At 38.3% G+C, this 26,229-nt stretch overlaps 1 protein-coding gene across 1 annotated transcript in view; it reads right to left on the reverse strand.

Moving 5' to 3' along the window:
• Positions 1–26,229, reverse strand: part of clip2 (CAP-GLY domain containing linker protein 2) — a 31,309-nt gene continuing 5,080 nt past the window's right edge. The window contains exons 2-17 of the mRNA XM_083889072.1: positions 23,747–24,294; positions 19,546–19,670; positions 18,253–18,466; positions 16,271–16,468; positions 15,400–15,503; positions 14,358–14,418; positions 13,781–13,885; positions 8,977–9,315; positions 7,199–7,777; positions 6,769–6,826; positions 6,382–6,465; positions 6,122–6,278; positions 2,818–2,977; positions 1,610–1,798; positions 234–293; positions 1–136 (exon numbers count right to left, since the gene is read on the reverse strand). Of these exons, the coding sequence (XP_083745198.1) occupies positions 125–136; positions 234–293; positions 1,610–1,798; positions 2,818–2,977; positions 6,122–6,278; positions 6,382–6,465; positions 6,769–6,826; positions 7,199–7,777; positions 8,977–9,315; positions 13,781–13,885; positions 14,358–14,418; positions 15,400–15,503; positions 16,271–16,468; positions 18,253–18,466; positions 19,546–19,670; positions 23,747–24,294 (2,993 nt within the window). The 3' untranslated portion in view covers positions 1–124. The remainder of the gene's footprint in view (positions 137–233; positions 294–1,609; positions 1,799–2,817; positions 2,978–6,121; positions 6,279–6,381; positions 6,466–6,768; positions 6,827–7,198; positions 7,778–8,976; positions 9,316–13,780; positions 13,886–14,357; positions 14,419–15,399; positions 15,504–16,270; positions 16,469–18,252; positions 18,467–19,545; positions 19,671–23,746; positions 24,295–26,229) is intronic.

Here is a 26,229-nt window from a genome sequence, read left to right on the forward strand (position 1 = left end):
GCTAACAGGAAGCGCTTTTCTGTGACAACACGTACAAATTCAGCGGAGATTTGGCTGTTTTGGTTTGAAGTGTAAACGGAAAAGGTTGCTCCGGTGTCCGTCGTCTCATCTCGTCTTTATCATATCAGTGTTGTTCCTGACAAAAGACACAAAAACAAATTTATTAACATTCACAGGTAATAACGCGACACTAGAGTTAAAGTTTAAAATGTATCATGTGAAAGAATACCAACATCTCGAGTGTTGCCGGAATCCTGAAGATGAATTCCATTCGCTGAATTCGCGCCGTGTGCCTGAAAAACAATTTAAGATTAAGAAATTAAATCTAATATTGCATTAGATATTATATATTTCTGCTTTGTCTGAGGAATGAAATTAAAAATAAAAACAAACAAAAATTAAGTAAAAATGAAAAGAAAAATAGCAGAAACCTGAAAAAATATTCATGTTTTACTCTGTATAATGAACCAGACAGAGCACTTAACACGTGTCTTGAATGTATTTTTGAATAGTTATAACGTTTCAATAACTGTTCAACAATTTAAAAAAAATTATATATTATACATTTTCACCAGTGATAAGATCGGTGCATGGTGGATATAACATAACATAAGATAACATAACACAACACAATATAACATAACATAACACATAATATAACATAACACAATATATAATATAACATAACACAATATAATATAACATAACACAATATAATATAACATAATATATTATGTTATGTTATATTATATTATATTGTGTTATGTTATATTATATTATATTATAATGTGTTATATTATGTTATGTTATATGATATTATATTGTGTTATGTTAAAACACATTATAATATAATATAACATAACATAACACAATATAACATAACATAACATAACACAATATAATATAACATAACACAATATAATATAACATAACATAATATAATATAACATTAAATAATATATTATAATATAACATAATATAACATAACATAACATAACAACATAACATAACATAACATAACATAACAAAACATAACATAACATAACATAACATAACATAACATAACATAACATAACACAATATAATATAACATAATATAATAACACTACTTTCAAATTAAGTTTTGTGGGCATTGTTTCATGAAGTTATTACTATTATTAATAATGTATAGTGTATATACGTTTTATGCTTTAAAACAACCTTATTTATGTTTTATTTATATATATATATATATATATATATATATATATATATATATATATATTTAACATGTGTTTTAATGAGTGAAGCTTTGTGCTATAAGAGTAATATAAAAACGTGTAACATTTATCATAAGAATAATATACTTCAATTGTTTTTTTTAACAAATTATTAACTGTTTATAAATGCAAAACATGTCACAATATACATATATATATATATACATATATGGTACATATTTTACCGTTACTGTTATACGTATGAAAACTATATTTGTATATTGTTTATATGTGAGGTGTATTGTTTTAACAATACACAGTACGTATCGCGTTTTTATACGGAATACGTAACGCAAAAGAACCCTCCTCCAAATACCCAAACTGAATCCTGATTGGATAAAAACGTTTACCGGGCTTTTGTCGGGATGGCGGCGCATGGCCTGCACCAGCTGGTCCACCTGCTGGTTGTGTTCCAGAGCGTTCCTCAGCGCCTCCTCCGTGCTCAGCAGACGATGACGCAGACGGTTCGCCTCCGAGTCCGGCACTGACGGATCCAGCATGGAGTGACGCCGGTGGTCAGGTGACGCTCGTTCCTGACCCTGAAAAACACACACGGTTAATCATTCATGTTGTGCTACGATATATTTATATATACACGAGATTTACATCTGGGAGAAATGTTAGGATACATTATTCATACGTTCACAGATTTAACAGCAGTCAGACTAAATAAGTCATGTGTTCACTTCAGGGTTGGTGTTAACACTGTCTGTTTCATTATTCAGGCGACCAAAATATTCATAGATTAGAAAAAATTATAAAGGGAAATATCGCAATATTTTTGCGCAGTGAGTATCGATTTCTTGTGTGCGTATATCGCAATATACGATCTCAAAATACCCAGTATATCGCAATATCGATCAAAGTAAAAACAAGATGTTATTTTAGAAGAATAACTTGAAAGACGACATGAAAAAAATTGGTATTTTATTTTATGAAAATAATAACTATAAAACACACCAAATATACACAGAAATAACAACTAAAATGAAAAACCATGAAAATTAGGGCTGTCAAAAGATAACTTTTTTTAATCAGACTAATCACAGGGTAGCTGAAAAATCGCGATTAATTACCATTCGTAAATATGCCAGAAAAATTCTAATTTTCTCTTTATATTGTTGTAGGAACGGAGAGATAAATAAAGTATGTGAAAATATAAATGTAAAGAACAATAAAATACTGTAAATAATTGTATGTCCCTTTACCGCTAATAGCTAATCGCTTTCCGCCATTTGTACAGGGGAAAAAACGCGATCATTTTCAGGCCTCACTGTGGCGCAATTTGACAACTTAACTGCGTCCAAAGGCAACAAATGAATTGAAAAACAGCCTTGAACTCGTCCTCCTGCTTTGTTGCCTTGTTTCAGGTCAGAAACTTGACTCTGCGCTGCCCTCTAGTGGACAAAATACTGAACAACAACGCCAATGTGAAAGATGTTTTGAAGTATTTGATGATCATAACTTCATGTAAATGTAGAATAGAGAGTTTTATCAGAGTTGATGCGATAGAAGCTGCTGTGTTTTTCTTAGTTTGAGGTGTTGTTCTGGTCTTTACCAGTAGGAGGAGCTTTTCCCGCAGCGTCTTGATGTCGTCCTGGAGTTTCTGCTCCTTCACTTTCCACTCGGCCTTACGCACTTCGCGGTTCAAATCCTTCTCCATGTCCCGAGAATGACGATGAGACTCCAGCAGCAAAACTCTCAGTTCGTTCAGGCTCCTGAGAGGAAAAGAATAAAAAATAAAAATACATTGGGAAAAAGAACATAAGATTAAGATTATTTATTATAATATCGATATAACTGTCAATTATTTTGATAATTGTTACATCAATTTGAGTGTTTTTTAAAATAATTTAAAATTAATTAATTAATAATTATAATAAAAAATTTAAATTTGATTTTTCAGCTTCTTAAATGTGAATATTTTCTGGTTTCTTTGCTCAAAAGTATATATATTTTTTTCTATAAGAATTACTACTAAAAAGAAAAATAATGTAAAATTAATTCATTTTTAAAAATATATTTTTTTTTAAAACAAAAGATAATATAAATACATGTATATTATTTCGTAAAAATAGCTATAAAAAAAAAGATAAAATGAAAATGTACATTTTATTTTATAAGAATAATTACTAAAAATGAAGATAACGTAAAAATTAGCATTTTATTTTGTAAAAACAACTGTAAATCTAAAGACAGAATAAAAATGTAGAAATAACAACTAAAAAGGAAGATAAAATAAAAATATGTATTTTATTTTTATAAAAATAACTATAAAACAAAAGATAACGAAAAAAACCTGTATTTTATTTTGTTAAAAAATAACTACCAAAAAGGAAGAGAACATAAAACAGCACATTTTATTTTGTAAAACTAACTATAAACAAAAGATGGAATAAAAACTCATATTTTGTTTTGTAAAAACAACTATAAAACGAAAGATAGAATAAAAGTGTATTTTAATTTGTAGAAATAATGACTAAAAAGGAAAATAAAATAAAAATATGTATTTTATTTTTATAAAAATAACTATAAACAAAAGGTAGAACAAAAATGTGTATTTTATTTTGAAAAATATCTACCACAAACATGCATTTTAGTTTGTAACAACAGCTATCAAACAAAAGATAGAATATAAAAAAAATGTGTATTGTATTTTCTAAGAAATACCTCTTGATTTTCTAATTTATTAGAACAACTACAAAAACATGATATAACATGAATTTATTATTTAAAATCCCAGAAACTGCCGTTAATCGCTTTGACAGGAAGTAGCCACACATCGCAAAACAAACTGAGTTTTCCGCTTCAGATCGTTAAAAATATGAAAACCCAGAGGTGGTTCATCAAAGCGCAGAGTGTCTCAGCGTCTCTGTCCAGAAGAAGGTCCAGACACAGTGCTGTATTAACTGTATTAACTCACAGCGCTCTAATTGTATTACATGACTTACCGTCTTGCATTACACCACGACTCCATTATTGATGCTGATGATGTTGGTAAATGCTGTGAGCGAGGCACTAAAAATAAGTGCCTGTGGCCGGAGCAGCAGTATTTCTGTGTGCATCATTAAAGCTGCAGACACGTCGTACGCCGATAAAAGCAGAAAACGTCCACCGTCTCACGCTGAGTTGCTGTATTTTCACTGAAATATTGTTGGATTTTAAGTTAAAAAACAAACAGCAAAGTCCAATTGAAGTTGACCGGATATTTTTAGAAATTAAATTTACGAGCAGACTGTGATGTTTTCAGAAGATGTTTGACACTTTATCATCGCATTAGACACCAACAGGAAACTGATGTGTGTGTGGTTACGTAGATGCTTTATGCAATTTTTATTTTATTTTTGCATATAACTAATAGTTTGCAATGTCATGATAATATATTTGTGACTTCACTATCGTGATAATATCGTATTGTGGCTTAAATATCGTGATAATATTGTATTGTGACTTAAATATCGTGATTGTATCGCATTGTGACCTAAATATCGTTATAATATTGCATTGTGACTTAAATATTGTGATATATCATGACTTAAATATTGTGATAGTATCGCATTGTGACCTAAATATCGCTATAATATTGTATCGTGACCTAAATATTGTGATAATATCGTATCGTGACCTAAATATCGTGATAATATCGTGACCTAAACATTGTGAAAATATTGTATCTTGACATAAATATTGTGACAATATCGTATCGTGACAAATATTGTGATTTATCGTGACTTAAATATTGTGATAATATCGTATCGTGACTTAAATTTTGTGATAATACCGTATCGTGACATAAATATTGTGATAATATCGTATCGTGACTTAAATTTTGTGATAATACCGTATCGTGACATAAATATTGTGATAATATTGTATCGTGACCTAAATATTGTGATTATATCGTATCGTGACTTAAATATTGTGATTTATCGTGACTTAAATATTGTGATAATATCGTATCGTGACTTTAATATTGTGATAATATCGTATCGTGACTTAAATATTGTGACTTTAATATTGTGATAATATCGTATCGTGACTTAAATTTTGTGATAATATCGTATCGTGACTTAAATATTGTGACTTTAATATTGTGATAATATCATTTTGTGACTTAAATATTGTGACAATATCGTATCGTGACTTAAATATCGTGATAATACTGTGACTTAAATACCATGATAATATCGTATTGTGACTTAAATATCGTGATAATACTGTGACTTAAATACACCAAATAACATGTTTGAACTTAGTAATGGAGGGTTAGTATTAGGCAGTAGTTCATTGACAACCCCTGTGTGCTGTGATGTAAAATCGTTGATTTTCTCTATGGGCTTTGGTGTGGGAGAGCAAACGCTTGTGTTTTAGTCAAGAAAAAGATGAAAAACCTACTCTCAGGAAATAATAGACCTACGCTGGCATGGATTTTAAAAGATGAGCCTTTTGTTATGTGGTAAAAATAGTTTTTTCCTTGTGTCTTCGTTGTAAACTATGCCTTTAATGCTCCTGTAGTCCCATTTAAAGTGTTATTACCGGTTCAGCTGCTCTGCAACAAATGTATTATTCTTTGTCACGTTTTAACCACAGAGCCAATTCCACGTATACAAGGCTTTAAATCAGAGTGGTGTGAGTCAGAAAAAGAAAATTGGTTTTCCCTGAATCCTCATTAATATGTGGAGCTGAAACCACGACAAAAACAACTTTTGTTCCCGCCAAGCGAGGCTTTAACGAGACGGAACATCAGAAAATGAAAGAGCGTGATTCAAACAATATTGTTCTTGTTGACAATGGAATCGATACGGCACTTTGGGGTTTTCCAAGAAGCAGTCCCATTCTCCAGTTCTAACGGAATCACGTACCTCTCTTTCTTCAGCAGGTCCTGGCTGATGCTCACCAGCTGCCCAGATGCATCGTGGGACTTCCTGGTCATGGTCTCTAGCTCCGCCTCCACGCGCATCTTCTCCTTGGACAGGACTTCGGCTTTCTTCTCCCCGGCTCGGACTTTGCTCTCCAGAGCTGGCGAACGGAGAGATAAAAAAACAACAACGTTTCAATCATTAGAATAATTGACTTCATGTTGCTTCATGGTTTTTTATCGCTCTGAAAAGACGACGTTTACCTCCCATCTGTGATTTGAGAGCTTCCACCTGCGAGGTGAGAGTCGATACTTCTTTTTCCCTTTTCAATAACTTCTCCATCGTTTCTATTGAAAAAACAGACACTTGGTTTCACACATGTGAAGCAGAGGCCGACTCCATTCCACAAAATCCACAGTTTATGCTTGACCTGTTATTTCTATTGTCTATTAGGTATTATGTACAGCACTTTGTTCCAGCTGTTTTTAAAGTGTTGTATAAATAAAGTTGGATTGGATAGGATTTACACTCTTTTAGGGCCTCTGTGCAGACTCCAAACACAAAATTCCAGGCTTTTCAAGGTCTGGAACACAGTGTTTTTAAGACTTTCAAGCACCCTGAAAACGGTTCAAACTAATAGATTTCGTTACCTTCGATGTTCTGTTTCAGCTTCATCTTCTCCTCTGTGATTTCATTGTCTTCGATGACCTGAAAACAGACAGAATACAAACACAAATCAATCATCAAAAACATCGCAGAACCGAAAGTGTTTTTTATCTTTTATTGTTCTCAAATTGAAAAAAACATTATACATCCATGTTGGAACCAATTTCTTTGGTATAAAGAGTAGTTAAAAGTCCAATTCATAGAATTTGCGGGGGTTTTCATTCACTTATTTTCACCTCCTCTTACATATAAGGCTGAAACACTTGACATTATAGCTGGGAGTTGGTTGTAATACCCTACTTCACCTCCAGATGTCACTAAATTCTAAGCAATCGTGTCACGACAGACCATCACATATTTAAACTGACTGAAAAAACAAGATATTTTAGCAGATTTAAAGCTCATCCGACTCACGTTTGCATCATGTGACGTGTAGCGGTCGGCCTGCAGGGCCTGCAGCTGGTTCGCCGTCACCCGCAGCTTCTCCTCCAGTTTCTGGACCTCCTCCCGACTCTCGGCGTGCGCGCTCCGCACAGCCTGGTAATCTGTCACCCTCTTTTCCGACAGCTCCAGCCGCTCCCTGAGCTGCTGAGCGCCGCGTTCCCGCTCCATCTGCGCTTTCTCCATCTCCGCCAGCCTCTGCTCGGCCTTCTGGAGCTTCTCCGCCGCCTCCTCCAGGGCCAGCTTCCCGCTCTGGGCCTCCACCTCGCTCCTCCAGGTGTGGTTGCCCTTGGCCAGTTGGTCTCTCGCCTCCTGGAGGCGCAAGCAGAGGTCCTCGTGCTCCTTGGTCAGGATGGCGGCCTCGATCTTGTGTTTGGCCTTGAGGTTCTCCAGCTCCAGCTGGTGCTCCATCTTCAGGCTCTCCAGCGTGGCTCTCAGCTCCGGGCCGTCCCGCTCTTGGCCTTCAGGCACGACGCTGCGGTCGCTCGTCAACGAGGCCTTCAGCTCCTCCAGGGATCGCTGGTGGTCGCTCACCAAAGTGTCAAACTTAGCCTGAGGAGGAAAAATCATTCAAATGAACCGTGGTACAAGAAGAATTTCTTCTTCGTTAAGATCATCCATCCATTATCTACTACTTCCGCTTTATCCTCCACCGGAGGGTCACAGGGGGTGCTGTGCCTATCTCAGCTGACATAGGGCGATAGGCGGGGTACATCCTGGACAGTTTGCCAGTCCATCGCAGGGACACATATAGAGACAAACAACCATACACTCAAACTCTCACACCTACACTCTTAGAAATAAGGGTTCCAAAAGGGTTCTTCTACAAGGGCTGAGGTTCTACCTGGAACCATTTGCTTCTGAAAAAGCCTTTCTTCAGGAAAGGGTTTTTCAGAAGCAGGGTTAAAGGTGACACTAATGGTTCCAGTAAGAACCATTTTGATCCAGAGAACCCTTTAAAACCCCTTTCCTGAATAAACCTTAAGGTTCTACCTGGAGACAAAAAGGGTTCTCCTATGAGGACAAGCTGAAGAACCTTATATGGTTCTACTTAGCACTTGTATTTCCAAGAGTGTATGGCCAATTAGAGTGACCAATTCACGGAATTTGCATGTTTTTGGACTGTGGGAGGAAGCTGGAGAACCTGGAGAAAACCCACGCACACACAGGGAGTAGATGCAAACTCCATGCAGAAAGGCCCTTGTTCCAACTGGGGCTCAAACCCGGGTCTTCTTGCTGCAAAGGCAAGAGTGCTAACCACTACGCCAACCGTGTGGCCTCCATGTTAAGATCAATTCAAGAGAAGAAGGTCTAAAGTCTACGGCACATTGACCTCGAGATGCCTCCCTGGGGAGGAGTTCAAGACTCGTCCTCTTGGAGGATACCTTGAGGCCGACTCAGCACATTGAGATCATCTCAAGGAGTTCTTCTACACGCTTAGAAATAAGGGTTCCAAAAGGGTCATTCTACAAGGGCTGAGGTTCTACCTGGAACCATTTGCAAGGGTTCTTGGTAACACTAATGGTTCCAGTAAGAACCATTTTGATCCAGAGAACCCTTTAAAACCCCTTTCCTGAATAAAGGGTTCTTGGTGGAACCCCCCAAAAGGGTTCCAGGCGGAACCTTCAGAAAAAGGTTCTACCTGGAGCCAAAAATAAGGACAATGCCAAAGAACCTTACATGGTTCTACTTAGCACTTTTACTTTATTTCTAAGAGTGGACATTAAGATCAATTCAAGAAAAGAAGGTACCTTCCAGGTGTCCATCATCTCCATGTTCTCCTTGTTGGCCTGCAGGATCTTCTGCTTCAGCTCGCCGATCTCCTGGTTCTGCTTCTCCACCGCGGCCTTCAGAGAGTCCACCTCCTGCCGGCTGGCCGCTAACGCCGCCTCGTACTTCTCCTTGAGCTCGTTGCTCTCCCTGAAGCTCTGCGACAGCAGCTGCTCGCGCAGGAGCTGAGCGTCGGAGCCGGCATCGATCTCGCCGTCGCAGCCGCCGAGCTGAGCCTGGAGGTTCTTGACCTCGGCTCTCCGCAGGGTCAGCTCCTCCTCCAGCTGCACGATGCGACTCTGCTCCTCCACCGTGGTTTGCTGGCGACACAGAAGGCAAAACATCAGTCACTGCTGTCGAGGTCTTCAAAAAGACGTGGGAACCTTCGCTAAAGAACAACGGTGTTCAGGAGTGAAGACGGAGGGAAACCAAAGAAAGGAAAAACCCAGTGCATTCCAGGGTAATATATCAAATAAAAAGACATTCAGTGTGTGTGTGGACAGTTGATTTAAAGTCTGACTTGCTGTTCAACTCCAAAAGATCAAACATGACACAAAGACTCAGTGAACACAATGGAAAATTTTCCGTGGGTTTTCAAAATAAAATCAATGCGAAAATACAACGACATATGAATTTCATTGTGTTTTTTTAAAATCGTATACATTATATTTTGCATTTTTTAATATCTACACTATATCTACTATCTATTCTGTTTTATTCATATTGTTTAATTTCATTTAATTTTGGAAGTTTACAGAACTTCAAGCAATTTGATGAAGGGGGAAACTCAGAATTATGTCTTTAAGAACTAGATTTTGATGAGAGCATACACTAAAAACTTTAAAGTGAGGCGACAATTTTAAAGTTAATTGAATTTCTAGTTATTTTTAGTTTGGTGAAACTCAGAAATATATGTTTAACTGCCATTAAAACATTCAGAATAGTAACATTTTAAATAAGATAAATAAATAAGAGTTAATTTTGATAAATTGGGAGTGCATTCTGCTTCTTATTATTACTTAACAATGTCATAAAGTTAACAAAAATGTCATTCTCCTCTACATGTTCTATATAGAAACTCAGATTATTGACATATAACGTGTAACTGGAATCAATATTATGGGTAAATAATATTAAAATAACAACATGAATGGTTCATTAAGCGAATAAAGAGCAATAAAAAAAATACTTTTGTTGATCAGAAAATATTGATTATTATTATTATCAAAGTCTTTGTGTCATTTCCATCCAGAGTTAAAAACAACGAGGGAGCCAAAGAATCAGGAAGATGAGAGGCGAGCAGCCACAAGAAAACACTGTGATCACTTTGATTTGATCATTCTAGAAGCAGCCGAGCAGATGAAACACACACACACACACACACACACACACACACACACACACACACACACACACACACACACACACACACACACACACACACACGCACACACACACACACACACACACACACACACACACACACACACACACACATTCTTGTACTTGCTGCATACTGAGGACTGGGTTGCTGACAAAGTGAGGACCAGCATTTCCACTTTACAAATCAACACAATTACAAATATCTACTTCATGAATGACATCTACTATATACATCATACTATACTATGTCGACCAAAATTTGAAAAAAAAATTTGACCCAAATTGTTTGGCCTAAAATTTGAAAAAAAAATTGACCCCAAATTTGACAAAAACGTCATACTATACTGTCATCCAAAATTTGAAAAAAAAATTGACGCAAAATTTTCGGTCCAAAATTTGAAAAAAAAATTGACCCAAAAAGTTTGGTCCAAAATGAAAAAAAAATTTGGTCCAAAATGAAAAAAAAATTTGGTCCAATTTTTTTTAAAAAAAATGGTCCAAAATTTAAAAAAAAAATAAATTGGTCCAAAATTTAAAAATAAATTTGACCCAAAATGTTTGGTCCAAAATTTGAAAAAAAAAATTTGACCCCAAATTTGACAAAAACGTCATACTATACTGTCATCCAAAATTTGAAAAAAAAATTTACGCAAAATCTTTGGTCCAAAATTTGAAAAAAAAAAATTGGACCCAAAATGTTTGGTCCAAAATTTGAAAAAAAAAATTGGACCCAAAATGTTTGGTCCAAAATTTGAAAAAAAATTGACCCAAAATGTTTGGTCCAAAATTTGAAAAAAAAATTGACCCAAAATGTTTGGTCCAAAATTTGAAAAAAAAAAATTGACCCCAAATTTGACCAAAACGTCATACTATACTGCCACCAAATTTGAAAAAAAATTGACGCAAAATTTTTGGTCCAAAATTTGAAAAAAAAATTGGACCCAAAATGTTTGGTCCAAAATTTGAAAAAAAATTTGACCCAAAAAATTTGGTCCAAATTTTTTTAAAAAAAATGTTCCAAATTTTTTTAAAAAAATTGGTCCAAATTTTTTTTTAAAAATTGGTCCAAATTTTTTTTTTTAAAAATTGGTCCAAAATTTAAAAAAAAATTTGACCGAAAATGTTTGGTCCAAAATTTGAAAAAAAAGATTTGACCCCAAATTTGACAAAAACGTCATACTATACTGTCATCAAAAATTTGAAAAAAAAATGTACGCAAAATCTTTGGTCCAAAATTTGAAAAAAAATATTGACCCACAATGTTTGGTCCAAAATTTGAAAAAAAAAATTGACCCCAAATTTGACCAAAACGTCATACTATACTGCCACCAAAAATTTGAAAAAAAAATGTACGCAAAATTTTTGGTCCAAAATTTGAAAAAAAAAATTGGACCCAAAATGTTTGGTCCAAAATTTGAAAAAAAAATTGACGCAAAATGTTTGGTCCAAAATTTGACAAAAAAAGTCATACTATATACTATGTCGTCCCAAATGTTTTTTTGTTTTTTTTTACAAATTGAGTATAGCATGTTATAGCAACCTAAGGAAGCGATTTCAATGAAAACAAAGTGAGGACCGACCAAAATGTCCTCACTCCGTAAAAATGACCTCACTTTGTTGGTTAAAAACCCTCACACACACACACACACACACACACAATCAGCATTTTCTTTTGTATATAAAAACAGAGACAGGGATTAAGGACCTGCTGCACAGATGTTAATTCCAACCATGTGGGGAAAAACAATCCAGATCAGAGCAGACGTTCACATTCCAGAGTAAAAGAGAGTCGACACAGCATTCAAGGTTAATGTCTTTAACAGCAGACGTCGATTTGAAGTAAAGAAGTGAAATCAAAGCCAGAACAAGATCAAATTGTTGTCGTTTGTGTTTTTTTTTCTCCTTCACCTTGGTTCTCTTACCCAACCTCAAGGCTGCAGCGTCACGAGTGACTCTCTGTCCCTGTAGGCAGAAGCAGACCTTACTAACAAACGTGAACGCGGCATTTTCTTATCTTTTCCATGCCTTGAAACCTGAAAGTGCAGATTACGGAAGAGTTTTGGAGTTCAGGACTCAAATCTCACTCTCCCACACCAAAGCCCATCGAAAAAAAGCCCAAAATCAGCAGCTGCTGGTCTACTGCTGCCTCGTGTGGTACGTTTATGTCACTGAGGTAAATCTAAACGCAAAATATCAGACACAGAAGTCACAAAATAACACGTTTGAACTTAATGATGGAAGCAGCAGTGGATCAACAACCACTGAGTGATGGGATGTAAAATCGATAGTTTTCTCTATGGAGTTTGGTGTGGGAGAGCGAGATGTTTACAAAGTTAAGTTTCCAGACAATAAAGGCTGTTTAACGGCAAAATAAAGCGCTGAATATTTTTTCCGTTGGTGGACGTACATGATCGTATGAGCAACTCCCTACTGCGTTTCAAATGTTACATCCTGAAGCGGGCCACTGATCCAAAGGGCAACCTTAAATGAGTAAAAATCACAGTTTAAAAGAATAAGAGCAAACAAAAAACCAGCTCCTGCAACAGAAGATGTGAAAAGCTGAAGCAGCCGAGAACTACGGACAACAACGCTGTGGTTCGACGGTGAGGAGCAACACAAACGTGATGTCAGCCACAATGATTGTGATTAAAACATCTCTACAAAGCTAAATTCCCCCTATAAATATGTCTTAAATGTATATATTTATCATATATAGTATATTACAGCTGATGTACAGTGAACCATGGGCTTGTATGGGTTTGTATGGAGAGACAACCAAACACATTTTGTATTGTGTAGTAATTTGACCTTACATTTTGGTTGGACTTAAGGATTTAAACATTACAACATATTTAATATGTAAAAAAACAACATTATTTTTTCACATATATAATATAACAGCTGCAATAACTGGTAAAAACCAGAAAAAACATTTTGTTCAACTAATTAATTAAATAAAAATGAACCAAATAATATTAAGAGTTTGATCTATCTGTATTTACGTAATAAAATAAAATAAATACATGTGGGATTTTACTGATAAAGGCGTTTAAAATGTTTAATCTACTATTCTGCATCTGATCTGCGGAGTACCCCAAGGCTCTTACCTCGGCCCGCTTATATTTTCTATTTAATGTGTTTATGTTGTCATACATGAATATTATCCATAATCTAGATTTAATCCACTGTGTTTAGACTTTAAATATTTTTTTTTTTTTTTTGTAATGTGTATGTGTGGTTAGCATGACTTTAACCTGTGCGTCTCGTTAGCTTTGCGACTGTCAACAAAGAAGCAAACAGGTGCAGAAGCTCACAAGACAAAGCTGTCACAGGCAAAACAAAAATGTTCGTGCTTTTTGGTTTGTGTTTTTTTGTTTGTTTGTTTGTTGTTTGTTTGTTTACCCTCCTCCTCTCTAAGTCTTTCTGAAGCACCTCTGCTCTCGACTTTTCGAGGAGCAGGTTCCGCTCAAGCTGACGAATATGGGCGTGTTCCATTTTCGTCTGTGTCTACGAAGAGAGAGAAAGAAAAAGAGACAGAGAAGACAAAAAAAAGTAGACTCAGAGGGAAAGAGAGCCACGAGGATCGCAAGAGGGAAACGATGGAGATCAGAACAACTGTGAACAGGAAGTCCCAGATTATCACAGGACTGGAAAGATTGGAAGGGAAAGAGGCCTGAGATTTAATCCAGACCAGAGTTTCAGACTCAGACTTAAAGAGAGGGTACATTTAATTTTTAATATCCATAAAATATTTACAAAAACACCACCATTAGTGTTTGAAATCGATAAAAACCCTTTCATTCTCTCGTTGTTCTGATCTCCATTACTGCTGATGGAGCTGTCCGTGTCGTACAGCAAGAGGAAAATCTACTTAAAATACTACATATTAGAGAAAACACTTGAAATTAATGTAATAATAGTCATATCTTTGGTTATTGCTTGTGTCCAGGTGTTAGAAATAAATGAAACTGGTCAATACCTCCAGGTCTCCTTTGGTGATGGACTCCTCCTCCACTCTGAACTGCAGGTCCTCCACTTTTCTGTGAAGAAAAGTTAAATTGTCGAGAATTTTTTTTAAATTTTATTTTCAAATGTGAAGTTTTTTTCCTAGAAAAGGTATAAATCACATTTAATATGAAAAATTAACTTAAATATTGCTAATGCTTTACATTATTTGTTATCAAGGGAATTAAAACTGTAATTCTTTATTTTTGACCAAATTTGAATTTATTTTAAATCCATCTTCAGTTGAATAATTTCGGTGCAATTTATTTAAAACAAGATGAAACTTTACAAAAAATTACATTATCAAAATATTAACAATTGTTCTCTAAACGTAAAGATTAAAAAGTCAAAAATGTTTTTTTAATCTACATGTATGTATTAAATTGTTTAAAATGTAAATAACTAACAAAATCAGAGAAATGAAATTAATTGCAGCCTTTATGCGATTTGCTAATCGCATAAATCAGCTAGCACAATTAATCCCCCCCCAATATTCTTTGTGTATTTAACGTCACAATCTGCATCTTGTGTAAAACTAAATCCACCAAGTATTAAGTTGTTGTTCATGTGAATTTGTCCAATTATTTCATTTTTTTCCTGACAAAACGTGAACGTATGATGAGCCTGTTTTAGCGACCGAGTCGATGCTACACCGAGACTTGCTATGTGAAAGAGACGAGTCAGGCTAGCTTCAGTAAGTTAGCATGCTAAATTCAGTAGAAGAAATAGAAGTTCCACAGTGTTGTTGTTTTCTCTCACTAAAGAAAACTACAATGAGTAAATAAAGGAATTAAGTTTGAGTCTAAACTCAGACTGTTCCTGGTAGCTGTTAATGCTAACAACGGCAATGTCATGACGCACCCCTAAATTTTGACATAATTCACCGTTTAAACTTTTAACATGGAAACAAAGTTTGAAATCTGAAATAACACCTCATTAAATGTGATTTGATTTGATTTCTTTCAGTCATTGTTCCCTGCATGGTCACAGCACAGGTGATATTTAAACGTCGTTACCTTTTCTCTTCTTCGAGCTGATTGGCCAGTTCCAGCTTGTCTTTCTGCGTGCCGGCCAACATGGCTTTGACTTGCTGGAGTGTGCTTTCATTCTCTGTCGCATACTGTGGAGAACAAAGAGAAGAAAAGTGCGATTATACTTCATGTTCTCCATGTTTAAGAGCTAGCATGTTTGCCTCATGCTGTCTCTTGTTGTGCATTCCATTTATATTGATTATTTCTATTCAATATTATGACATCACCTCCAATTTGAACGCATTCTAGTTCAGTAGAATAAAAAATACATGGACGAAAACGTATTTTAGACTATTGTTAGCCAAACCATTTGATAACAACACTTAACAGTAGATGGAGTGGAGTGTTTTTACTAATGACGACATTTCGGAATCCTATTTTCAGGGTTTGTGAGGTTTCTCCGACTTTTTTCGAGATGGAAATGTGACTTGACGCCAAGTTCCAGTTACATTTTTGTAAGAAATTGACAAGGAACTCAGAAAATCTGACATCCGACATGTGTTTATCTATGTCTGAGGGCTGTCTCATGCTCTATCAGGGGTTAGGGTGCATTTTATTAGTAGTCTGAACTTGGAATTTCCGAGTTTAGGGGGAGTTCCTGCTGCTGACCTCGGCTTTTTCCGACTCAGAGCAACCTAAACATCCCTGCTAGCGCTTATAGCACTTCTGTCGTATTCGTAAGTATTGTTTAATTTCTTCCTGGAGACATGTTGCTACAAAGTTTTTGTGCGCAAAAAGATCCCTAACCCTAGCACGTTGTTATCGACTGATGTTGCTAACGATAGCTAACACAGAATACGTTTGCGTCCATTTTTCTCCAACGTCTCAATTGGAACCTGAACTATGACTCCCTTACCTGCACGTGCTGCGTCTTGAGGACGCTCAGCTCCTTCTCCACCTCGCAGATGTGGCTGTTAGCCTTGGCTACCTCGGCGCGCTCCAGGTCCCGCTCGGCTAGCAGCTGCTCGATGTGCTGCTGCTTCTCCTTCAGCGCCTCCTGCAGGGCCGTGGTGCCCGAGATCTTCCGGGCGTAGCGCGACGACGTCTCCGTCAGCTGGGGAAAAAAACAGCACGACGAGGATTTTTCTAGTTCTATTTGGCAAAAACATTGGATGTCAGACATCAACATCGCATCTTTTTCATAACTTATACAATTATTTTTCAGACTATTTTAAATGTTGCGTCTTTTCACTTTTTAACAGAACCTAACCTTTGATTTTGTGACCAGCATCACGTTTAAAGTAACAGTTGAATTATTGCATTTGAGCACCAGAGGGTGCTCTTTGAAAGGCTTTCTTTATCCAGTTTATGTCAGTCATTTTGGTATAAACAGAAAAACACTTAACTTTTTATACATTTATTAATTTTTTATTCATTATTATTGCAAATAATAGTGTGTTTGTTTTATTTTAAGTAACTTAAATTTTGATTTCACAGGACAGTTTCGCCTTTTGAGTTTTAAGGCCTGAAATAAGCATTTAAGGATAAAATTCCACCTTTTTTAATTGCTTAATGTCACTTGTTCATGATAAACCTTTATGTTAACATAAAAATGTCTGTGAAACGTTTAAAATGAGAGCTGTGAACTGAAAGGACAAAAAATAGGGAAAAATAACGTTGATTTTGAAGAAAACAACTGTACTTAGAGCTTAAACGCTCGTGATATCAAATACTAAAAAAAGAATCCAGTGGTGGATTCTGTGCTTTGCAGGTCTTTGGTCTTCAGGGAAGAAGGATTTTCTGCCTCATAACTCACACTCAGCTTTATCTTCCAGCTGCGTCCATCACTGCTGCCAACAATTAAGGAGAGTAGATCTGGACGCTACAACAATCGATGCGAGGGGGAAAGTCTGGACGTGCCGCTCGCGTGAGTTTGTTGGCAGCAGACAGTGACGACGTTAAAGTCTTAAAGACACGGTGCAGCAGCTGCACAAGAAACGCGGCTCGTCTTTTTCCTGCAGCAGCTTTGGAAAAAACTAGAAATTCAGACCTGTTTTTGTGTCACAAGGAAGACAAAAAAGAACCAAATATTTCACACTCTCACCAATTTTAGTTTGGGGTCAGTGTGAAAATAGTCAAGTTTGTGAAAATAATAGTAATTCTTTATTTCTACAGTCAAATTTATATTGAAATTATGTTTATTTTCTTGCCTGTGTTTGATTTTTTGACCTTTAAACGTATGTAAAGTGTCATTGAGTGGACTTTAAAGATGCTATATCAATAAATGTACGATTATTATTGTTATTAAAGAAGAACATTAAATTAAACCATAAAAGGCTGTAAAATCTAAAAAATAAGTGTCCTGGGTGTATTCCGGGTTGACTGCATCTTAAAACCATGTGTTTCATTTAGAATATATAGCATGTCTTCTCGTTTAGAAGAGTTTTATTTCTTGTAGGGCTGCAAGTAAATATTATTTTCATAATTCGTTGATTATTTTGTCGATATTTGGTCCAAAAGAAAGTTGATTTCCATTTCCCAAACTAGAAATATGTTTATTATTTAACTTTAATTTTAAAATCACACTTAAAATCTTACTCACCTTCTCAGGAATCTCTTTCTTTGTCTGTTTCTTATGTAAATAATGTCAATTCACTTTCTTGCAAAGAGTCAGACGAGAACATGAACACCACTGTCACGTCTGTGCCACAAATATGAATCCGCAATATAGATTATTATATTCAAATATGCCATCGTCTTTGTCCAAAATAGGACAAAAACGGCTCTTTTACAGTCACTTTAATGTCGTCCGATAACCCCACACCAGACGTGACAGCGTCGTCATGTTTGTCATCAAACTCTGCACGAAAACTTTAAAAAACAACGCAGCCGTCTTACCAGTCCAGCTCGGCTCGGCCGTCCGCCAACAGAGGACGCCACCGAGCTGACTGAACTGATGGAGGAGCTGCTGGGGCTGTGGACCAGGGACGACACGCCCATGGCCATGCGCTTGCTCTTCTTGGCCTTGGCCGGGCTGGTGGACGGGAAGCCGATTCGGATCACTTTGTGGATCGGAGCGAAGAGGCCGAACTTTTGAAGACACTGGAAATATCTGCGTGTGGGAGAAGGGATTTGAGCGACTAAAAGTACAGCTTTACAAGAATATTAAGGTCAATTTTGCATTTATTTTTGGGTATTCAAATCATAAATCAGGATGTTTGATGTGAACCAGCCATTAGCCCCTTAATAAAAGTCCACAGTATCTTAATCTGACTGGAAAACTCAAGTTTTTAACTGCACCAAATTCTATTGAGAAAACCAGCGTTTTAAGCCCACGTTGACACAGGAGCAGCTCGTCTCCTGCTGCCTCATTTGGACAATTTGTGTCACACGGGTGAATCCAAACAAAGGAATCAAAATGCCGAATTGAAAACAAGCATACGTTTGAACTTCCTGATGAGAGCACAAGTATTTATTTAAATTTAAAACAAACTACCGTGTGCCATTATGTAAAATCGTTGATTTTTTCAATGGGATTTGGTGTGGGAGAGTGAGCAAACAAGATTTTAGCGTAATGCTAACGTTTTCACCACATATTCAACGTCTGTGTTTGACGGCTCGATAACTCCCAACGATCTAAAGCAACTTAGCTAATGTAACACAGTTACATGCAGTATATTTTCAGACTTAATGCCATATTGCAATATTCATTCATATCTGTGACACGAATGTCTCAAGGGCGCCCTCTAGGTAGCAGGAAAATGCCTACAGGTGATTTAGGGTGTTTCCAGTTATATGCGTACAAGTGTACAGTGCTAAAAATGTCCATACACTGGCAAGATACACGTTGTCAGTAGCCCGGCTAGCTAACTAGCCTCTGTGCTAATACACAACACTGTTATGTGACAAGTGCTGTTTTGGAAACTGCTACGTGTTAATGAACGTAAAAACAAAGAGAGAAACATGTCTTCTACTAATCTTTAATAAAAATATATAAAGTATATTCAGGAAGTGTTTGAACCAGCTAGCTTCAACAAAGTCTCGCTGCTAACCCTAAGTTACTGTATCTTTTGTCTATGGTTTCGTCTCAGTTTTTCAAGCTAGGTAAATAGCATTAGCTTGCTAATCTCCTTAGCTGTTGATAATCTAACCAGCTAAACACCGTTTGTATTATAAATTATACTTGCGTACCTTGTACCAGCCACCGCCCCGTCGTTCTTCCCCAGAGGCTCGTCCAGCTCCACTCCGCACCATTCGCCTTTGGCGAAGTCCGTCTCGCCCATGTAGCGGATGACGCCCATCTTTGAACCTCCGACCTGACGACAAACAAGAAGACAAATTGGTTTTTAATGTCTTTAAAAGGTGGCTACATTCTGAGAAACTCACAATTTGAGGAGGCTGCTAATGCTCTACCAAACCCCATGGAGAAAACCAACGATTTTACATCACTGCACACAGGAGTCGTTGATCCACTGCTGCCTCCATTAGTCAGTTCAAATATGCTATTTAGCGACTTCTGTGTTTGAAATCCGTCTTTTACGATTTACCTCAGTGACACAAATTAGCCACACGAGGCAGCAGTAGACCAGAAGCTCATGTGTCCCCGTGAGCTAAAAACGTCAAATTTCTCTATGGAGTTTGGTGTGGGAGAGTGAGAGGTCTGTAAACTTTGTTTTTCAGTCAGAAAAGACTGTCTAAGGTTGAGATAAAGCAATATATATGTGCAAATGATACATTCAGGGGTGTGTGGGGCTCACTTTCTGATTAATAATCCTGTCCTGCACTGACTCGTCCTTCGCTCAGGCCACAGAGGCCAAAGAAGACGACACAAAACAACGGTTTCATCCGACGGCACAAATGTGTCATGCTCTCTGTGACTCAGTGTCTAAATACTGCCGTTATTACCCTTCTCATCTCACTGATTTATCAAAACAGCTCCATGAGAGATTCACGGCGTGTCCTGAGCATTAACCTCAGAGTTTCTGTGTCTCTGTTTGGAAATACTGTGGTGAATATTAACACGACAAACCGTTTACTCGGCCGTAACAGCATAAAGTATGTAGACATGGTCCAGATGAACTGCTAAAGTGACCACCACCAAATCAAATGAAGTTATTTTTAACTTGGACCACAGAAAATGTCATTAAAATCATCAAACATACTAATATAATCTCCTTGCAAAGTCACAGTTATGTATTGTGTATTATGTAGCAGAAAAATCCTTGAAGATGCTAAATTTAACCAATAACAAAGGGTGTGTCAATGGACCGCACATGAAAAAAGTAGGTGTATTCTTCTAGTTTCAGATGAAGACAACTGGGAAGCAGTGGCGTAGGAAGAAATACTATTTCGGGTGGGCCAGTACAAAAGTGGGTGGGCCATCTTTGCCCAAAAAAAAGGAATTAGAACTTGAAAAATGACAACTATAGACAAAATGGAAAAACAATTACTATTTGAATGACGACAAAATACTGCCTATAACACAAGTTCTACCATCAGAGCTATATAAAGGCTTGTACACAATACAACAGTGCAACACATTTATTTGCATATCGGCGCTATTGCACGACACAATTAATCATTATATTGCACAAAGTGCCAGTAAACCCAAACAGTAGTAAAGTTGTTAACATACAGTATAACATAGGCCTACACCAGACAGAATTCAGTTTGGCACCATCTGTGCCATTTGAGATTTCTTAGGTACCAAATGATTAAAAACCCATTTAATTTTATTTATATGTCACTATTGGTCTAAAATGAACTTGTTTTGAAAAAAAAAACAGTATGATAACTGGCTGTAAATGGATGCTTCCTGTGCTGTGCGACAATAACAACTCTGTGACTCTGCAGCGTCTTCAGTTACGCAGCGCCATAGCTCTGGCTTACCTTACTGTCAATTAGGGTGATTGACAGCTCGTTTTAAACCTCTAAACCGGTAGAATCAGACCCCGGTCTCCAAATGCGTGTGAATCACTTCATTAGTGAATCAAAAGGACATAAATGCATATGACGCATTTGTGCGGACATTCGCCCTTCTCTAATCGGAATGATCTAATGTCGCTCTGTAATGATCAATCAGACCGGGATTTGTTCCCAAAGCATGCTGGAAAGTGTAGTTCTTCATTAGAAGTGGTTTTGTTCCGGTGGAAATAACTTGTTATGATAAACAGCAAAGGTGAGGCAACATTTCTGCTTGTATTTCTTGAAAGTCAGTTGTTGTTTTGCTATAATTTTGGGGCTGGATCCGTAAATCTTGGTCATAGAGGGATAAAAATGGTACCGCTGGAATCTGTGGATTCTCCACTGTCCAGCTGACACGTGTTTTTTTTGTTTACATAATCACGCCGACGCTGTAACGTTTTTTTTCCACTGCTGCTGGTTTGATCCGTCGGTGTTTTAGCTGTGTTTCGTGAACATAAGAATGGTTTATGGAGCTTTTAGCTGAGTTTCTGACCTTTCTGTGGGTATGCAGCATGTCTGTGTTTGTTAAAGTTAGACATGGTTTTATGACGCTTTTGTTGCTTCGTGTGGGCAGCGTCAGTGCAGTGCAGGGATAAATCCGCAGGTAAACCCGGCGCGTTACGCTGGCCGGGAGAGAGCAACTGTGCCGTCAGTGTCCGGGGCCGGAATAATCTTCTTGTGGGCTAATGACTCTGAAATGTATTTCCTTTACATGCATGTTTTTATTTTTTTTGAAACCAAATACATTTTTATCATACTTGGCTGGGTGGGCCAGTGAGTAAACAGGGCTGGCCAGAAGTAAGAATGCATAGAATAGCCACCAGGGGGCGACTCTAATGGCTCCAAAAATAAGTCAGTTTGAATGAAAAGCTTTGGATTTGTGAACTCGTGAACTACATTTTCCTCAAGAGTAAATTGTCTCAATGACAAGTTAACGTTAATCCCTGATAGAATATTCGGATTAAAAAATAGACGATAAAGCATGTGGACACCTGTGTGATTGACATCTGGTATCGTCCAATAGGAACCTGGCTCCAAATCGTGAATCTCGATGGCTTCTTAAAAGCGAATTCAGATTGGTGGGTGTGCCTCAAGGGTCAATGTTGGGCCCGCTCATTTTCCATGTTTATGAGTGACCGTGGAGTTCACCTCTATGCCGATGACACAGGTACATATTTATAGATCCTTCTACAATCACAAAATTCAACACCAAGTGGACGGGAAAAAAATATATCTTTGAGGCGGTGTTGTGTTTCAAGAGGCAGACACCGCGGTAAGATGGATTACACGGGAGCGGCTTTGGAAATAGATGGATTCGGTGATCGATGTGTCAGCAGCGGTCTCCCCTTTCTTAAGTGCTGAAAGTAATCCGGAGTGATTTACGATATTGACCAGCAGCAGGAAGGCTCCTCGGTCCGGGCTCCCGCTTTTCCAGCTGCGCGGGGTCTGCGCTAACAATCCCCATGTGTCTCCGTCGACACAAAATGGAACAAACACAAACGCGAATCCAGGGCCGGTCATTCCATATGTGGAGAATTCTACACACAGCTCAAGAGGTTGAGTGAGAGGACAAAGGCACCCGAGAGGTTGGATGAAGGTTGAACGGTGGCAGCAGAACAGAATAAGGAAAAACACACACACACACACACACACAGACACACACACACACACACACAAACACACACAGACACACACACACACACGGGGATTCAAACACTCATCGTGTTACACTCTCACGACTACTGCCTGCATGAAATTGGAATTAGGCGTCCACTGGGAACACGAAACATCTACTTTCTGGATGATATTAGTGTCATATATGTACAGAAAAACACACTTTTAATTATATTAAGTGAGTGAAATAATGATCATTTAAGAGGAAATGCATGTTTTTAGGCGGCAAATGCATAAAATAATAAAAGCCTTTTGTAAATATAGTCAGAAATGTTATATTACGTACAAATTTGCGCCTTTAGTAAGTGGATTCCTGTGGAAAAAGTGTGGAAAAGCATGATTTTGACGATAGAAAATAACGTATATATAAAAACAGCTGCACAAAATCCCATTTTAAAGCTTCAAAGTTCACGATTACGTCAGATTATGAAGTTTACACACGTCGTCTGCAGCTATTGGACGATACCAGCTGTCAATCACACTGATGTCCACTCGTATGTGTCATACTTTATCGCCCGTTTTCCACTCAATGGGATCATAATTGACAAAAATTGAGACCTTGTTCTGTTGAAGAAGAGCTGAAACTCGAGATTGAGACAATAGTCAATAGTGTTGAGTCGCCCCCTTCCAAACAAGGAGATGTTTTCCAATTGTTACTGGTTTGATTGCTCCTCTAGGATAGTGAAATGACTCTCCACCATTTTCCGACAAATAATCTGACCAAATAATCCAGGAAATAATCTAACCAACTCACCAGGACTCGATCGCCAACTCGTAGATCCTTATCTCCGCCCTTCTTGACGGAACCGCTGTCCGACATGTTGGAGCCAGACTCGTATCCCGTCTTCACGCCGCTGTTGAGCAGGCCCTCTCTGAGCGTCACCACCACCCTCTGGCCAGAGGGGGCGCCGGTGACGGGGGCGCCGGTGCCGGGGCCGCCGGCGCCGCCGCCGCCCCCCTGCTGCTGAGTCTGATTCTGGGCCGAGAGCGAGTCGGTGGAATGGCTGTCGCTGCCCTCGCCCGCCGGCTGCCGCGTGAGCTTGGAGGGCCGCGTGAAGATGCCCTGCAGGGGCTGGCACTCGAAGTAGCGCACGCCGCCCACCGAGCCGTCGTTCTTGCCAACGAGGTCGTTGAGAATCACGCCTGCCCACTGTCCCGGGGCGAACTGGGTCTCCCCCAGGTAGGAGATAACTCCCAGTTTGACTCCGTTGACCCAGACCTGTTCACCGACCGTGTAGTCGCCCAGAACGTCATCGCCCTCTTCGGAGACTTTGGGCGGCGTCGTCAGCTTCAGTGGATTATCTGCAGGAATGACAAAGAAGAATTAGGGTTTCTTGAAGTGTGTTGGCAAGAGGTATTGAAATTTACAGCAGCTTCAGTCTCTAATATCTTTATCTCACTGTTTTTCACCTTTTCTAATGATAAAAAAATCAAGTTTGTGTCACTTTGTCATCGGCGCACTGTCACTGGAACATCAAATCCCATAGAGAAAAACAGCGATTCTTACATCACAGCACACAGGAGTTGTTTATCCACTGATGCTTCTATGATTACGTTCAAATTTCTTATTTTGTCAGTTCGCTTGTTTGGATTTTTCTGTTTGGATTTAAGTGCCACAAACTTCGCAAACGAGGCCGCAGTAGTGCACCAGCTCCTGTGTCCTCACAGTCTAAAAATGCAGATTTTGTGCGGGAGAGAAAAGGGTTCAAAAACCTCATTTTCTGGTTGACGATGTCATTAAACATCAAAAACACATTCTTTAAATACTGCAGAGTTCAGCTGGTGTGGATTTTACAAGTCCAGTCTTTTTGTGAAGTGGCTAAAACGCCAAAGCCATGACTTCAATGTTGCGAAACGACATTCTCGGCTGCAGACACTGCACGCTATTGTGAGCTCATCGCCATTCACGGTGGCGACCGAGTCGCCTCGACGCTCGGCGTCCTGTCGGCGTGCCAGAGAAGAAGAAGAAGAAGAAATAAGTGCGGCATGTGTGGCAGCGTTCAGTGGAACAGAGAGACGGGACGTCATTCGCTCCTGAAAAGTGGGTCAGAGACAGAGATGCCCGAGATCTCTGATGTGATCCCGACACATTTCTGTTTCATTTGTTCCACACAGCAGCAGCAGCAGGCTGTAAACTGAGCAGGGCAACATTAAGACGTGGTCTGCTGCCACACACTGCCAGTAACAGTCTGCATTTAGTGGTTGGTGCCAGGGTTTTTGTACTCTTTCGTCACCCCGCGACCGGGCCTTGGGGCCTGTGTCAGCGTTTGCGCCCCAGTTTCTCCCATATGCTCCGATGCTGAGACGCCTTCTGCACCGAATTCTGCAAATTAAAGTGTGTTTTTTCAGAGCTAAGTGCTTTTTAGTGGAGGTTTATTACTCGTCTCACACCCAAGTGATAAAAAAAAAGTGCAGACGTCGAAAATACGACAATGTCTTCATTTGCTTTGGTGTGAATGAGCGAAAAAGTAAAGTTTTGACCCAATTTTTGTGCCGATTTACATTCAAAACGAGAAGATGCTGATAGTTAGGACATAGGAGCAGTCGCATGATTCTGTCATCGATTAGTCATGTCTGACACACGGCTAAGATCATGTTCCAGCTTTGTACAGAACTTTAAAGTCCATGAAAGTGATATTTGTATGTGCATAGAGACAAATGAGGAACCATGGTTGTACATCATGACCTCGATTACTCACTTTGAGCATTTTTCTCAGTATTTTCTGCTGCTTAAATGTGAATATTTCACGTTTTTTGGGCAACATATGATTAAAAGTGAACATTTATGTTTGTGGAAACAACAAATCAGCATTTTTCAACATTTCATGGACTTAAAAAACCTTTTAGATACATCTCTTTGAGGATCCCTCACAGGATTAGGAGCCGTGCTTCCGATACTACTACATTCAAACGTGGTCGTTTTACTGAAACCAGATTATGTAATCCAGTTTCTCAAACTTTTTAGACCACAGGAGGCAGAAAACAATAAACAAACAAACAAACAAACAGCAACAAACTCAGTTTAAAACCCAGGGTCTGCGTTGCCGGGGGCAACAGGAGGACGAGGCTAAAAGGATCTCAGGGCAGAAGGACGACTGGAAACACAGCTCTTACTTTCACTATTGTGTTTGACCTCCTCCTCCTCCTCCTCCTCCTCCTCCTCCTCCCACCACCGTCTGAATCCCACTATTCATCAGCGCCGCACAATGAAACCTCCACAGCTTCCTCCTCCTCCTC

The sequence above is a fragment of the Microchirus variegatus genome (genome assembly GCF_963457635.1).
Source record: "Microchirus variegatus genome assembly, chromosome: 5".
NCBI classification, from domain to species: Eukaryota; Metazoa; Chordata; class Actinopteri; order Pleuronectiformes; family Soleidae; genus Microchirus; species Microchirus variegatus.